A 15,420-nucleotide genomic window follows, 5' to 3' on the forward strand; every position below is an offset into this window, starting at 1 on the left:
TTACTCTTTGCAGGTGTGCAAAATGTGATGCTTTAGCTTTCCTTTTAGTGCAGTGTTAATGGTTTGATGTGTCAGGTTTGGGTCAGATAACTGGTTCTGTCTGCAATATCTTCTATTAAGTTTTGGGGGGTAAAATTGGCAGTGGGAAACAGAAAAGCCCTTTTTTTAATTTCTCAATCTCAGGCTCACAGCAGGTGTTATTTTACAACCTTGTTTCCTAAAAGTTACCTTAATATTAGACTTGTGTTATACCACCCAGATCAGTTTTTGTGTCAACATAATAGCAATTTGAAATACATTTTAAAGGCAAATAGTTATGGTTAATGGTCTGTATTTGAATAGCGGCTTTCTAGTCTTTTCAGCCACTAAAAGCACTTTACACTGTGTCACATTAAACCCATTCACACACAGAAATGAACTCATTCACACACCGATGGATCAGCCACCAGGAGCAATTTGGGGTTCAGTGTCTTGCCTTAGGACACTTGCAGACTGGGGGAGCCGGGGATCAAACCACCGACTTACTGTTAGTGGATGACCACTCTACCCCCGAGCCATTGCTGCGAGGGAAGCCTTGAGTTAGAAGTTTTAAAATTCAATTCCATCTTAGCCCTTTAGACTTTTTTGAAAGAACAGGTAGACAGCAGCTCCATATGGCTCCATAAGCTGATGTACTGTAAATATACTTTCCATAACATTTCCACAAGGCTGGAATTATAGTTATTCAAATATATGCAGAGGGTTTTAAGCTGGAATTATACTTTTGTTGAGTTAGGCCTACACGTAAACATCATTGTGAACCTCTGCAGAGAAGAGTGTTAGGCCCTTTGCAAACAAGTTGAGTGTGTGATTCAACTCCTGCTGTGGAAAAAGTGGAAACTCTTCATGGCACGTGATATCTTCCCATCTTGTCATTTTCCCATCCTTATATTTTGATAAATCCGAATTCTTTTGTTTCAGACATGTTGTATATGTTTACACTGTCACCGGGGTGAAATTGATTTAAAACAACACTGTGAATCCTCTTAAGCCAACGTTTAGTAGTCAATGTAAGTTTCTTTGAGAGGAACTTAATTGGGTTTGTCACAACAACAGTCATCTGTTGTATTGCAGTGAACTACAGCTGTCCGAAACTGACAGATCACTCACATGTTTAAAGGGAAGTAGGTTTGAAATCCAAAAGAAACAGGATGACGTGAAACAGAAGTAAAATATCACCAAACTAAATAATGGAATACCAAAGCAGCTTTAACATTTGGATCCTGGAACAAGAACAAAAGCTTTTCTGTTCTTTGTAGCTGAAAACTCACAGTACTTTCATCTATTGCTGAGAAAACACACAGAGGGCGTAACACTTTAGTGCTTCTTTCAGAAGAGATGTTTAAGTTATTTTATTGTGTCGTGAGACCCTATTAGAGCAGAAAGATGGAGGAGACTCTTTCACTTTTGTTCTTCCTACCCTTTTTCATCACAGCAACATCAATGAAATTCTTATTCAGTGCTCACTGAATCTGTTATGTATGATTTCTTCACAATAATCCACAAGACAACATACGCACACATTTTCCCTTTACATTATTTTGACACTGTAGGCACACAACTTATTATGTGAGCTTGAAAGCATCTTTGATAAAAGATACAGGAGAATAGACAGATAGATGATTACAGTACAAAACAACAGACTCTTCAAAATGCATCATTGTGCATTTAAGTAATAACTTATTGATAAAGTTAATGTATTGAGCTTTAGCATTTTTTTGACACTTTTAATTGTTTGGTGCCATATGACGTTGATTTTTGCTTCTTCAGAGGCAGCAGAGGAAAATGAGCCACAGTCCCTTTACATAATAAACTACTAACAGAGCGGTGAAGCCAGATGAGGTTGTTCTTCATGAACACTGCTTCCTGTCAGAGCAGTAATTACATTATCAAGCACAGGGAACATGAAGCATTTCATTAAGCTGCAGACAGGGCTCTCATTTTGAAATGATTAGGGTTTCTTGTTTTGACACCCCACTTTATTGTTGATCATTTTAAGACCCTTAGATTAGGCGAGGTCTTTACCTAATGGGACCAGCAATATAGGAATACAACAATGAATTGACAGAGTAATTAAAAGATTTATGTGATAACTGTCATACTTAAACAACAAAATAGGTCATTTGCATTGTGTTCCGTAAGAAACCATCAGTTCGTTTTCTGATCTGGCAAGTCTACTATTAAGGTTTGGCTAAGCTTTTAAACTACTACAAGTTTAAATAATAATGATGATAATAATAATAATAATAATAGTATTTTTATAGCATTTCACGTCACAAGCTTACACAAACAACATAACTTAAGAAGAGAACACAGAATAAAACAAAAAGTAAAACAGGGAGGAGCATACAAAAACAGGTTAAAATTATTTTAAAAATTTAAGAAAAGGTTTTCTGACCAAAGTGAATTTTTACAAGTGATTTCAAGGACATCTTTGGCTAACCTGAAATAATGGGACAGGGAGTTCCACAGCTGAGGGACACGGTCAGAAAAGTGCTATAACGTTTACTTCAGTAAAAGCATTAGCTGTAAAATGAGCTCCAAAGAGATGATAAAGTTCAAATGTAACACATAAGCCATAAGAACTCAATATATAATATAGTATATAGTAATATAACTTTATAAGGAGATTGTCCCCTAGTGGAAAGACTATACATATTTAAATAATGAATATTGCTGTGTCATTTTGACAGATTACATGCTGATCTCAAAGACATTCTGTCATTCAGCAGTGTAACATAATTGTGATTGGCCCCGGTGCAAATATTTTCCTTGTGACCCTCACCCCAAAAAGCATGTTCGTGTACACACGGACGTTCTGACCATAGGTACAGACACACAGGACTCATTTGCGCATTTGCAAACCTGCAGCCTTTCATCAGCTCAGCACCACGGACAGCAGCCGGAGTGCCAAACACAAATCTTATAGCCTGCCCTCAACTCAAACTTGCTGTCTGCAACTATCAAACAACCAAAATAGCTTTTGCCAGCCTACAGTAACAAATCAACACAGAGCAGCTGACACAGTCTGTCAATAACCACAGAACAAATAGCAATCAAGAAAAGCACAGCAGCTCATTATGCCAACATAGTGCCGACGGCATCTGATCACGATCCACATGGCAGTTGTTGCTGTCTCTCATGGGCCCTTGTAATCAGTTGGGCCCTGGTGCATTGCACCGGTCTGTAATTATGCCACTGCTCTCATTGCCAGTGCTTCATGATGTCTAAAATGCATATTAAATCTAAAGGTCCAAAGTAACCAGTAAGCTCAGATAAATGAAGTGGAGCAAAAAGTAATATTTATAATAGTTTCTCTCCACATTAGTGCAATGACATTTTTTTCCAGCCTTTAATGTTTGCCTATCTGCTCTGTGTTTAATGTCCTCATATATGTGAAGCCTAGCTGGGTAAAAGGCTATCAGATTAGAGCATATGACTGTGCAGCTGAACATTATTCTGCAGAAAACATGATCACACAGTGTGAAAGATGACAGCAGCTCTAAGCAGTAAAATGCTTATCAGGAGTGAGTGTTTTTTCTAGACTTCTCTGAGAGGTAATAGAAGCCGTTTTGAATGAAAGTGTCACCCAGCTGTGTGCTGCGGAGGTCATGTTGGTTAACGCCTGAGCGACCCCTTATTTCACCAGCCACCATTTCATTATCCCACGCCAAACCAGCCCTGCAGGCTTTGCATTGTTAATTAGAAAAACTTAAAATGAGATTGAAGTTTTGTACTCGCTCATATAATTAAGAGACTAATTGATACCAAGATTAATCACAAAACCGTTGCCAGAGAGAGACCTCACAGGCTGCCTTCATTTTCTATATTAGGGATCCACCCTCCTCCCCCTACAAGTACAAACTAAATGGTAGCAACTTTTGTTCGGCTCAAATGTATTCAAATGATTTTGTATGAATTGTGCATTCAAAAAAGCAATCTGTGTTGCCTATTAGAATTCTTTTGCCACACTTCAGATTGATTGCATTCGTCCATAATTGATCCAATACATTTTTTAATTTAGCCGTTCATTATGGAACCGCTGCCTTTCCATCATCTCAATGATATAAACGACAGACTTTCCCCTTATCTTTGGTTACATTTCTAAGTAATTACGCAATTAACAAAGTCTTAAATCTGTCTGGAAAGGAGCAGGGATTTTCAGGGCTTGAGCGGCTCGAGAAGTAGCACCAAATGTTGGGAGGATATGGAAAATAATACTGAATTGTCCCGGTTATTTGTTTCTGTGAAGATAATCTCAAGTCACTGCATCAGGCAGCGTTAGCAGGGTCAGGATGAGTATGTGTCTGACTCATACAAATGGTGAACTCCAGCAGATTTGTCAGTAGACTGAAAGATTTGTTTTGAGGAGACAATAACATTTTAAACCAAGCTCAGGGGCTTTAAAAGACATATCTCGCTTTAACATAACCTATTTATGACTGAATAACAATTGCTTATTCTGAAAGAAACATACTTATTGCCAAACCTGATTCTTCAGGACTCTGTAGGCGTGTTTTCATCAGGTGCAGTGGCCCAGCAACGTAAGCAAACGACCCCACAACTACAAAATACATAAAAGAGCATGAAAACACAACGCAATTAAAGTCACTTGTATCTCTGAGTACTACAAAGACTAAAAAATGTACAGTATGTACAGGGTTGAAAAGTGACTACTGGTTTCCATGGAGGATGATCTGCTATTGGTAGCAGAATTATATGGACTTGAAAGAGACTGAGCTGAGAGAAGAGACAGAGGAGGTGATGATCATGTGGGGAGCGGTTATGACTTTTTTTGTGTTTCTTCCGTCTTTAGCTGGAGTACACGGCCCGGCTGGACTTCCTGTGGCGCGTCCAGGCCAAAGAGGAGATCAACGAGATGAAGGAGCTGCGAGAACACAACGAGAACATGCTGAGGAACATCCTGCCTAGCCACGTGGCCCGACACTTCCTGGAGAAGGACCGGGACAACGAGGTACACACAAAACCCTGTCACACAGCTCAGATGAATTCTTTCTCAGATGAAAAGTGTCTCCAACAGTATTATCGCATGACAATAACTTTATTTTGACTTTGATAATAAAGTCTGACTTGTCAGACTGGTTGGAAACCAGTTTATCCAGTTGATCTAAAACTCTGTTGGTAAAAATCCCTCATTGCTCAGAAAACTGTAAACTGTGATAGATGTTTACAACAGAACGTTTGTCTAACCTGGAGGTTTGTTTCCAACCTGTCTGATCAGACATCTCTTTAGCAATGTTGCTGAATAGTAAAATGTAAAAATAAAGCATGCTGGAAAAGCATGTATAAAGCTGCTGCTTTATAAAAACACTAAATTTTCCCCTGCAGACCTCCTCTAAAAAGAGCCCCTGCGTTTATTGCACTTTGTTCCCTGAGCCTCAGTGTTCCAGCCTGCGAAGAAAAGAAAAGACTCCAAACAACTGTACAGAGAGCGAGAGAGGGAAGTGGTGGGGCGGTTCATTCAGCCGGGGAGCTTTTTTGGTCACATGCATTTGATTTGATTTTAATAACATGTTGTCAGTCAGCAGCAGAGAACACATTGATTGTCTCTCGTCGCAGCAGTGACTCAGCTGCCCAAACTCTACAGAGAGTCAAACTTTACAAAGTTTCTCTCTTTGTTCACCTTATCGCTGCTGCCCTTTTCCTTTTGTACTATTAATTTCCTTTGAATAGAGCTGTTCCGCATTTGTTAACATTCTAGAATGGGAACACACACATTAACACACAAATCTGCTAGGTCCTCTGTAAAGCTGGTGAATGTTTGTGCACATTTTAACCCATTTATTTCTGAATTTCATGAACTTTACATCACACTGCTAAACTTGTTTTTTAAAATCATACCATACTTCTTTGCATCCTTGAATGTGTTTTCTTAAATTAGTCTTGATTACTGTAATATGACATACACTGCATAGCTAAAAGTAGACTCAGACTTTACATCCAGACTGCAGGGATTTGCTCCCAATGAGCCGTAAGTACTTTAGTGAGGTCAGCGTTCCAGATCATCCCAGAGGGGTTGAATGGGGTTGAGAAAACCGTTTCTGTATGGAGCTGGCTTTGTGCTTGAGGGCATGGTTATGTTGAAACAAGAAAGTGTCTTCTCTGAACTGTTGCCACAAAGAACACTGTTTTCTCAAATATAACTGAGTGCTGTAACATTACAGATTAATTTAACTGAAACTAACCATCTCCACCAAACTCCAGCTGTCTGAATGCATAGTGCAGTAGTGTCTCCCTCCCACCAAACCCAGGCCGCCACATGTTGAAGTGGGATTCATCACTCCAGACAACACGTTTCCACCACTGAGTCCAGTGGCAGTGAGCTTTACATCACTCCTGCACACCTCCCACATGGTGATCTGAGGCTTGCGCAGTGCTGATCAGTCATGAAATTCACAAGCCATGGAATGTCTACAGGGTGGTGCGGTGGTGCGGTGGTGCAGTGGTCAGCACTGTTGCCTCACAGCAAGAAGGTTGTGTGTTCAAACTCCGGTTGCCCCGACCTTTCTGTGTGGAGTTTGCATGTTTTCACCTTGTCTGCTGTGGGTTCTCTCCGGGTGCTTCCTCCCACCATCCAAAGACATGCAGGCTAGGTTGTCGTGGTCAAATTACAGAACTGCAATTTTAAGTCTGCCGCCATTTTATTAACTATGACCACCATGCCTTCCTTCCTTTATCCATACCGTACTTGCAATACACAGAAACTGTAGATGGTGATCATTTTAAAAAGGTGTGGGGACGTCATTATCAAAGGCTGGCTGATAACTGCAGCGTTACTCTGTAAAGAGCTATTAAAATGGAAGATGAGTTTACTGTGGGATGAAGCTATTTAAAAATCCATCACCAAGGTTTGATGTTAGTTCAGACAAAAAAGAAATTAAAATATTTTAGCTTGTTTTGTTGAGGAGAAGAAAATGGCTTCTTTAAATCTTTCTTTCTCACTTGGTTCTGCTCGTTCACACACTTGATAATGACTGATTGTGTTGGTCGACAGAGAGGACAGTTATCACACACATGGAGTCAAATCGCTGTATTGCCCTCGTCTGTCCTCATCGGGCTCCTTCATTACTGACTCCAATCTTCCGTTGCCTCCTGAACAAAAGGCAAGCGGCCGATGAATTATGAATGTCAGGAGAGGAGAGCTCGTATCATTCTGTTCCCATGTCTGTTCCTAATTAAAAAGGACATGATTAAAAATGCATCCATTAGGATAGGTTGGGTCCTAATCACTTTTTACATTATTAATCAGGATGTTTATTGTTCCGTGATTTAGATACTGAAGCACTGGGTCATTAATAGGCTCATACACCCCTGAAGTGGTGTTGATGATCTTTGGAATTAATCAGGTCACAGAACGCTGAGAGTCATTTATATCAGCATTTTCACTTTTAGGTTGTTTAGCTTTTATTTTTTTAGAGGCGCTCGCAGCAAGCGTTTCAGGGCCTTCAGCAGCACTTTCAGCTGCTAGTGGTTTATATCCTGTGATCTGAGTCCTTTTTCTCCTGTGCTATTGGTGTTTCAGATTTAAATGAAAAGGGTGCTTAAAAGTAGAACAGTTAGGCTCATTTTGAGTTGCTGCAGGCATTAAATACATCCCGTAGAACTGTATTGTTCTTTTTGTTCCTCCTCTATCTGTAAACTTCTCTGTGTGGAACTAATTTAGACCATTGTGTAAGAAGAAATTCAATACTGTAGAAAAAAGTAAGGCTCTTCACTTACTTTTAAAGTGCCTTCAGAAGTCACTGGTCCTTGTCATTCAACTAAAAATGGAATTATGTTAATACACACATTAAGATCTCCACCAACCGATTTGTAATGCAAATGCGTCATGCAGGCTAATTGGTTGAACCAAATGATGTCGCGAAGCAGGTTTGAAAAAGACAAGAAAAAAATAGGGGACCACATCAACTTTATGACGTATTTTACAGTAAGGACATTAAGTTACAAGGACTCATTGAACGGTTTGAGTTTAAAAATGATGTGAGTCATATGTCAAAGCCTTCACATTCACCTGATCTCAACCCAGCTGAACAACTGAAGTGAGCACAGACTAATCAGACGAATGGTGAGTCGTGGAACACACTTTGTGCTGGGTTTACTTTCATTTGTCTGCCATCTTTATCCATTTATCTATGTGGTGTAGAAAAGTAGTACAATAGCTAAAGAGGCTACACTTGCAGCGTGAAACCCCAAATAAACCTCAGAACACTGACTGACGTGATCCTACAGAGATGCAGGAAGGAAATTAAATTAGTTCGGGTTTTACCAACTTTCACTTTGAAGTTTTGACATTTGACCGAGCTCATTAAGTGTGCATAATGTCAGTGAGGATGTCACAGTAAAGTCAGAGGCTGATTTTCATAAGTGTGTAATTACAGTGAAAAGTCAAGCAGAATGCAGAGAGAGACGCCCGACTTCTCCTTAATTATTAATATGAAATGTTGAACTATGACTGGACATTATGTTTACCAGCCTACTCTGAAAATATTCCCATAATGATGTGATGAATTACTCCATGTGACATTAGCATGTAAGGACACGCTGTTTAATGTCAACAGGCCTGCTGCGCTGCTCGGCTATGTGGCAACATTGCTCCCCGGTGGTGGAGACAGTGTAGTGCAGCTGCAATCTCACCTGCTGCAACAGTACAACCACTTTGCTGCTGCACATGTTGGAGTATCACTGTGCTCTTGAGCAAGGCAATTATTAACATTGAGTTTGAGAGGGAAATATTGTACTTTTTACATTTGTCTGACAGCTTTAGTTACTTTTCAGATTGCAATTTTTCAGTCGCTTCCTATCTAGTGATCTCCATGTAGCCTATCTGTGTTTTCATTTTGAATGTTTGTGACAGGATGAGAAAATTCACCTACTTCTTAAGCTAAATAAACTATTTAATTTCTCTTGAATCTGCTCTAAAATCGGAATCAAATCTGAAAACCGGGCTGTTTGTTCTCTCTGGGTGCTCCGGCTTCCTCCCACCTTCCAAAGACACGCAGGCTAGGTTAATTGGTCCTTAGATGTGGATGTGAGTGTGAGTATATAGCCCAATATCACAAATCTGCTACAGGAGGTTTTAAAATCTGTAAAGCATACGACACCCGCTGTCCTTAGACCATCGACTCAGATGAGAAAAAACTCCCCTAGTGTGGTACTTTTACTTATGTACTTATAAGGATTTGAATACTTCTTCCACCACTGGGCTTGGAATTTTGTTGTATTTAAGTTGTATATGAACAATAAATAGTTTTATTTCCCATTTCCATCAGGAGCCATGTGATCATTAAGTGCTCAATCTGTGATGTTTGTCCCCACAGGAGCTGTACTCCCAGTCCTACGACTCTGTGGGAGTGATGTTCGCATCCATCCCCGGCTTCGCCGACTTCTACTCCCAGACTGAGATGAATAACCAGGGAGTCGAGTGCCTGAGGCTCCTCAACGAAATTATTGCTGACTTTGACGAGGTGAGAATGCAGACTTTGAAGTGCACCCGCGTCTACTTCAGCCCAACTTTAAAACATGCGGGGGACCGTCTGTGTCGTCAACATCTTCCAGTTTTGATTAAAACATCTTATTTCCCAGAACACTTCAGAAGTGATTAGTGCAAAGGCAAGAACAACAGGAGAGCTCATGTCTGCAGGTTATCAGAAGACACTAAACACTCAACGTGCAAAATACTGAGGACGCTTTTTTCAAGTACACTACAGAGATAAATCCAGAAGGAGCTTTCTTTCAGTACTGATGTCCCTTACAAGTTACAGAAGGGTTTTTCAGATTTTCTGTAGTTGGACTGGCAGGACTGTGGTTCTTATTATATATTTTCTAATGAAGATAAAGAAGTTCAAAGTCAACTGGAAGTCCAATGATATCTATGCAAAAATGTGTGTACTGTTAAATGTATGTATGTACTTACCAAAAATATTTTCAGATGAATGCAGGTTTTCCTCACGTTAATACTCCCTCTGTCCAATCGAAGAAGAAGAAAACACTGTCAGTTCTTTAAAGTATTTCAGATCAAATCATCTCATACACAATAAGAACGTAACTAAACGTAGTTCAGCTACAAGGCAGAAAAACAGTGCCAAAATAAAAGAGCTGTATACCCACACTCTCATGTCAGTCGGTTTGTCAGTCAGTCAGGCGGCAGAGTTGCTGTTTTGTTGTATCGAGGGTTTGAACGTCCCTCCCTCTTGAAAGCATCCTGCTTGTTATAATCCACTTTCTTATTCTGTATTTATTTATTATATCAGGCTTAAAGGTTTAATTCAGGATATCTTTGAATTTAGGATTCACTGTTCAGGCCTGTGTTTCTCAGACTACTTAAATTGAAATTTGCACGTTAAAAGTGTCCTGATTTCTGAAACTGACAAGCTGAAGAAAAGGCGTGTCAATAATTTTCTGTGCTTCAGGGTTAGTATGAGTTAGCACGCTTGCTGAAGTTTCCTAAAACTCTGGCACATCTTGGTCCCCTGTGGACTGACTGAAGTCTAGAGGAACTTGAGTTTGTGACAGAAAATGTCAAAGTCTCCTAATAAGAGCAGAGACCGACAGACACCAGCTGCGCTCTCTGCTGCCTCGGGCCACACGCCTCTCTTTCACACACTTTTTCCTCAAACACAAACAGACTTCTCTTTTCGCCATCAGGGAACTCGCCTTGAGAAACTGAGAGTGAGATGGCAGAGTGATTCATAATATTATCTAAGGAAGGTTAAAATCAAGGGCAGCTAGACTTGGTTGAAGATACTAAAAGACATTTCGTCCCTCATCCCTTTATAATGCTGTCCTGTCATCACTTCCCAGGAAAATAAACAAACGTTCACTTTTGGCCTCAGGTGAAGATGCCAGCTATGGTCGTTCAGACGTGGCCTCAGGTGTCTCTAACAAGCATGACGACTATGGTCGACTGAGTTTCCCTACCAGTCAGTCAGAACTGACGAAGTCTCTTGGATGAGAGACGGAACGTCTTCTAGGATTTTCAACAGAGTCCAGTTGCCCTTGATTTTAACCTTCCTTGCATAACTATGACCTGGATGACTGAGAACCTTTTCAGACTCTTAATATTAGAAGCAGACAATACGATCAGAATGGCACTTTTAAGGAAACAATAACAAGCAGTTAATCAGGTGTAAGGATCTCAAATGGAATATTTTAATCATAAGTTCTTGTATATCTATTTGAAACATCTCATTTCTTTTACAATCTGCGTCTGTCACAGTGTTGTAGTGTTGTCCCTTTCTCTTTCTGTTGCTGGGGCTCATTGTTTCACTCAGGTAGGCAGGGCTATTCTATCTTTTATCCTGGAGATGATAGAGGCCATGTTAGTGCTCAACAATTCATCCACTATGTGTGCTGCATTTATATATGGCTGCTGCATATGAACACCAAACATTTACCAGTATTTTGTGTGTCAATATTTTCATTGATTAAAACCTTGTCATGCTTAAGATCAAATTCAGAAATGCTTAAAAAATTACAGTTTTGTAAAAATTATAAATCATTTGGTGTTTTGTCAGGAAAACTGAGCTGGCATAAAACTTTGATTTAGTTTTTCTAGTCAAGTGGGAATTCTTGAGTCATGTAAAATCCAGATCAAATGTTGGAATCTAACTGGATTCATTTCATTTAGCAAAAGTTTTTTTTAAATCACAAAAGTAAACACTTAAATGTTGGAAATCTCTCATTGTATCAATTGTCACAGTTGCTTGGTGAGGAACGCTTCCAGGACATCGAGAAGATCAAGACGATTGGCAGCACCTACATGGCCGTCTCTGGTCTTTCGCCTGAAAAACAGGTCAGATCCTCCATGTTCATTTTAACTTCATGCTGTACCAGTGTGAGCACCAAGGAAGGCATATCATGTGGTGCTTTGTGTGGTGTGGATTGATGGTCCCCTGCAGTGTTATTTCTTTATCTGGCAACCCCCCTTCAACAAGGCTCACAAGACACAAGCAGCAATTGCTAATTTGACAGATAGATTTGATTAGATAGACTTGTTTATAATTTTCCAAACGTCTCAGATGGAAGCCTAATGGTGGATTTCATCTGCTCATTGACGTGTTATACCTTTTCAGACTGGGCTTGTTCACTAACAAAGACCACGGCAATGTGAGGAACTGAATGAGGCGCCGGTGGTTGAACTAGTGAGAGACAGAGGCGTGAACTTTAGTTATATATAACTTAATTTATATTATTGCAGATTTCTAAGCCATTTTTAATTTGCTCCATATTGTCTTCAAAATCAACAGTTTCTTCTGCCATTAAAAACATGTAGGAAGGGAGGGGAAAAAACGGTCTCATGGTCTCAAGTATCAAGTATCGAGCCTCCATGTGTTGAGAGGTTGTAAGGGGCTGGGAATTGTTTGATTTTTTTTTAGTACTTTAGCCAACATGATACATTTCAGTAAAAATGCTAACACAATAAATTTCAACAACTTTTCATTAATCATTAATATTAACATGTTTTTTTTTCTGCATAAACACCTTTTTCACTTAAACCTCTGGAGCCCATCTTCATCTGTGAATACACTCAGCATGTTATTTTATAGTAACACAACTTTATTTGCATATCATACAAGTAGAAAGTGCTGATGTGGGGTGAAAGAAAATTCTAAATTATTAATATTTTCAGTTATTTATCATTGCATACATACCATGGACTTTTAATGAAAAGGGCACAAAAACTGTTACTCTTACTCTTACAGTTTGCTGTATTTGTGTGTATAAATATGAAAACAAAATTTTTTAAAAACCTCAAGCTGATTATTATTATTTTTTGTCAATTTTCTTGAATTGCCATACTGTGATGTCGAGGCGCAAATCCACCAGAAGCTGAGATACTGCCGTCACAGCAGATGGGACCGAACCAAATCTCATGAATAAAATACTCTGAAAATGACTCAATAATCTAGTATAATATATATATAGTAGTAGAAGTAAAAATAAACACACAGTAAAAGTACCATCTTATACTCGGATATGCACCCAAAATAATACATCAGTGACTTCCACGTCCACCACAGTGACACCTGGACTGTACGTGCTACTGATGAGCAGCAGTTCCCACCGCCAGGCTGGAAATGTTTTTCCTCTGACACGTCGACACACTTGATCCCTCACCCCTCAACTGACAAATTTCCAGTTTCATCTCTCTGACATCTGTCCTCCAGCTGGTCCTCACGACAGCCGAGTCCCGGCGTTCAGCTGACTCAGACTCTTCTTCTGTTCTCCTCTGCCTCCCACAGCAATGTGAAGATAAGTGGGGTCATCTGTGTGCGCTGGCTGATTTTGCCATCGCCCTCAACGAGAGCATCCAGGAGATCAACAAGCACTCATTCAACAACTTTGAGCTGAGAATCGGTAAGAGCTCCGTGTCATTCTGAAATCTTTCCCTCCCGACTACATGTCTTCCACTTCCTCTCATACACCAGACAAGGTACAAAAACTGACTTCTGACTCATCCTCAGCACCCAGCCCTTTGAACTGTGAACTGTATAACATGAACAATTTGTTTCATGTGTGTAAACATGGAATCCAGGTGGAAACTGAATTACTAATCTTTAAAGAAAATTACAGTAATTATAATAATTTGTATTTTTCAATGAAAATCCTTAAAAATGAAAACAAGGGTCTAGGAGAAGTGAGCATCCTCTCGAGAGTTGTGACAACTGATCACCTGTGTGTCTCTGGCAGGTTTGGCCCATGGCTCGGTGGTGGCGGGTGTGATCGGTGCCAAGAAGCCTCAGTACGACATCTGGGGGAAGACGGTGAACCTGGCCAGCAGGATGGACAGCACGGGGGTCAGCGGCAAGATCCAGGTGCACGAGGAGACCTATCTGATCCTGAAGGAGCGCGGCTTCGCCTTTGAGTACCGTGGCGAAATCTACGTGAAGGGCATCAGCGAGCAAGAGGGCAAGATCCGAACACACTTCTTGCTGGGCCGGGTGCAGCCCAACCCGCTCATCCTGCAGCCGCGCAAAATCACCGGCCAGTACTCGCTGGCTGCCGTGGTGCTTGGCCTGGTGCAGTCACTCAACAGGCAGAAGCAAAAGCAGATCCTCAATGAGAACAACAACTCGGGCATCATGAAGGGCCACCACCACTACAACCGGAGGACGTTGTTAGCTCCCGGTAGCTCCGAGGTGGGAGGGGGGCATCACACTGAAGCAGCTGATAAGACTGAGTTGTCCTGAAGAGCAGACTGGAGTTTTAGTTCCACTCAAATTTCTCAGAGGCAGAGCTGCTCTTCGGGCAAAATAGATTCCAGTGGTTGAGTTAAACTTCAGTTGGTGCAGCTTCACACACTGACTTTCTGGCTAAGTAACATTAGGAAAGTTCTTCAGGAGTTGTAGCACTTTTAGCATTCCAGTACTGAAAGCTTCATCTGGTTTCAGACCTCTGAATGGGCGCCCATATCTGTGATTGGGAAAACAACTGACCAGTCATCGCTACTTTTTAGAGCATAGTGCTCTAATATGCTCGTGCGTGAGTAGCAAGTATGGTGTGTGCTGTGATTAGTGAAATCTTAAAATGGAGGTGTGAGGTGATACACAGTCCTGGTAATGGTCTCACACTATTCCACTGATCTACAGGTTGCAGTAAGAAACACAGTAATGCACCAACAAAGGCAATGAAGAAGACTGCCAGCTAATATCCATGGATGGAAACAATTCAGGTTTCAAACTTTCGAAATATCAACTTTCCAAATGTCTTGTAAGGAAGTGTGTTAGTGTTTTAGTGAGCAACGCTGAATGTAAACAGAAACTTTGTTGTCCACAGGACACTTTAATCCTACAGCCAGGTAAAGGCAGGATCCCTGGGAAAAAACTTTCTACATGAGTTGAATGATGAGTTGGTTATTGAACATAAACCATCTCACCTTTTGAAGTTAATTAGTGGGTTAGCCTTAGCTTAGCTAACACATTGGCTTTCAGAACTATTTTGCGGCCCTTTTAACATCATGAATGTCCTGTATGAATGAACAAAGCCACTTGCATAATTTCACCAAAGTTACTTCTTTTCACTTTTCTTGCCAGTTAGCTTAAATGTGCTCTGAAAAGGTTTCTCTGGCTCGTTACCGCTCAGGTTTTACTCAACCAATGAGATTATTCCTGCGTCCTGAAACAGCTCTGCTTTTGATGAATGTTAGTAGAACTGAAACTCCACTTTGCTCCTGAAGAAGGAGGTGGAGGAGGATGAGGAGGTGGTGGTGGGGTAGGGAGGGAGGGGCTGGACGGAACCGCTGCGTTCTGTTTTCATCCACCCTCATCTGTTCGATGTCTGTTCCCTCGGACTGTCTGACGTTCCTCCTGTCGTTTCCACTTCCGCTTTTTATGTCGCCAGGCCACCGACCCACCCCCTCCC

At 40.7% G+C, this 15,420-nt stretch overlaps 1 protein-coding gene across 1 annotated transcript in view; it reads left to right on the forward strand.

The window, feature by feature from the left end:
- The window catches only part of adcy8 (adenylate cyclase 8 (brain)), a 114,587-nt gene extending 99,372 nt beyond the window's left edge, over positions 1–15,215 (forward strand). Inside the window, exons 14-18 of the mRNA XM_046051554.1 lie at positions 4,856–5,014; positions 9,378–9,524; positions 11,759–11,851; positions 13,302–13,416; positions 13,750–15,215. Of these exons, the coding sequence (XP_045907510.1) occupies positions 4,856–5,014; positions 9,378–9,524; positions 11,759–11,851; positions 13,302–13,416; positions 13,750–14,249 (1,014 nt within the window). The 3' untranslated portion in view covers positions 14,250–15,215. The remainder of the gene's footprint in view (positions 1–4,855; positions 5,015–9,377; positions 9,525–11,758; positions 11,852–13,301; positions 13,417–13,749) is intronic.
- The last annotated feature ends 205 nt before the right edge of the window (positions 15,216–15,420 follow it).

This window comes from Micropterus dolomieu, linkage group LG06 (assembly GCF_021292245.1).
Source record: "Micropterus dolomieu isolate WLL.071019.BEF.003 ecotype Adirondacks linkage group LG06, ASM2129224v1, whole genome shotgun sequence".
Taxonomy (NCBI): domain Eukaryota; kingdom Metazoa; phylum Chordata; class Actinopteri; order Centrarchiformes; family Centrarchidae; genus Micropterus; species Micropterus dolomieu.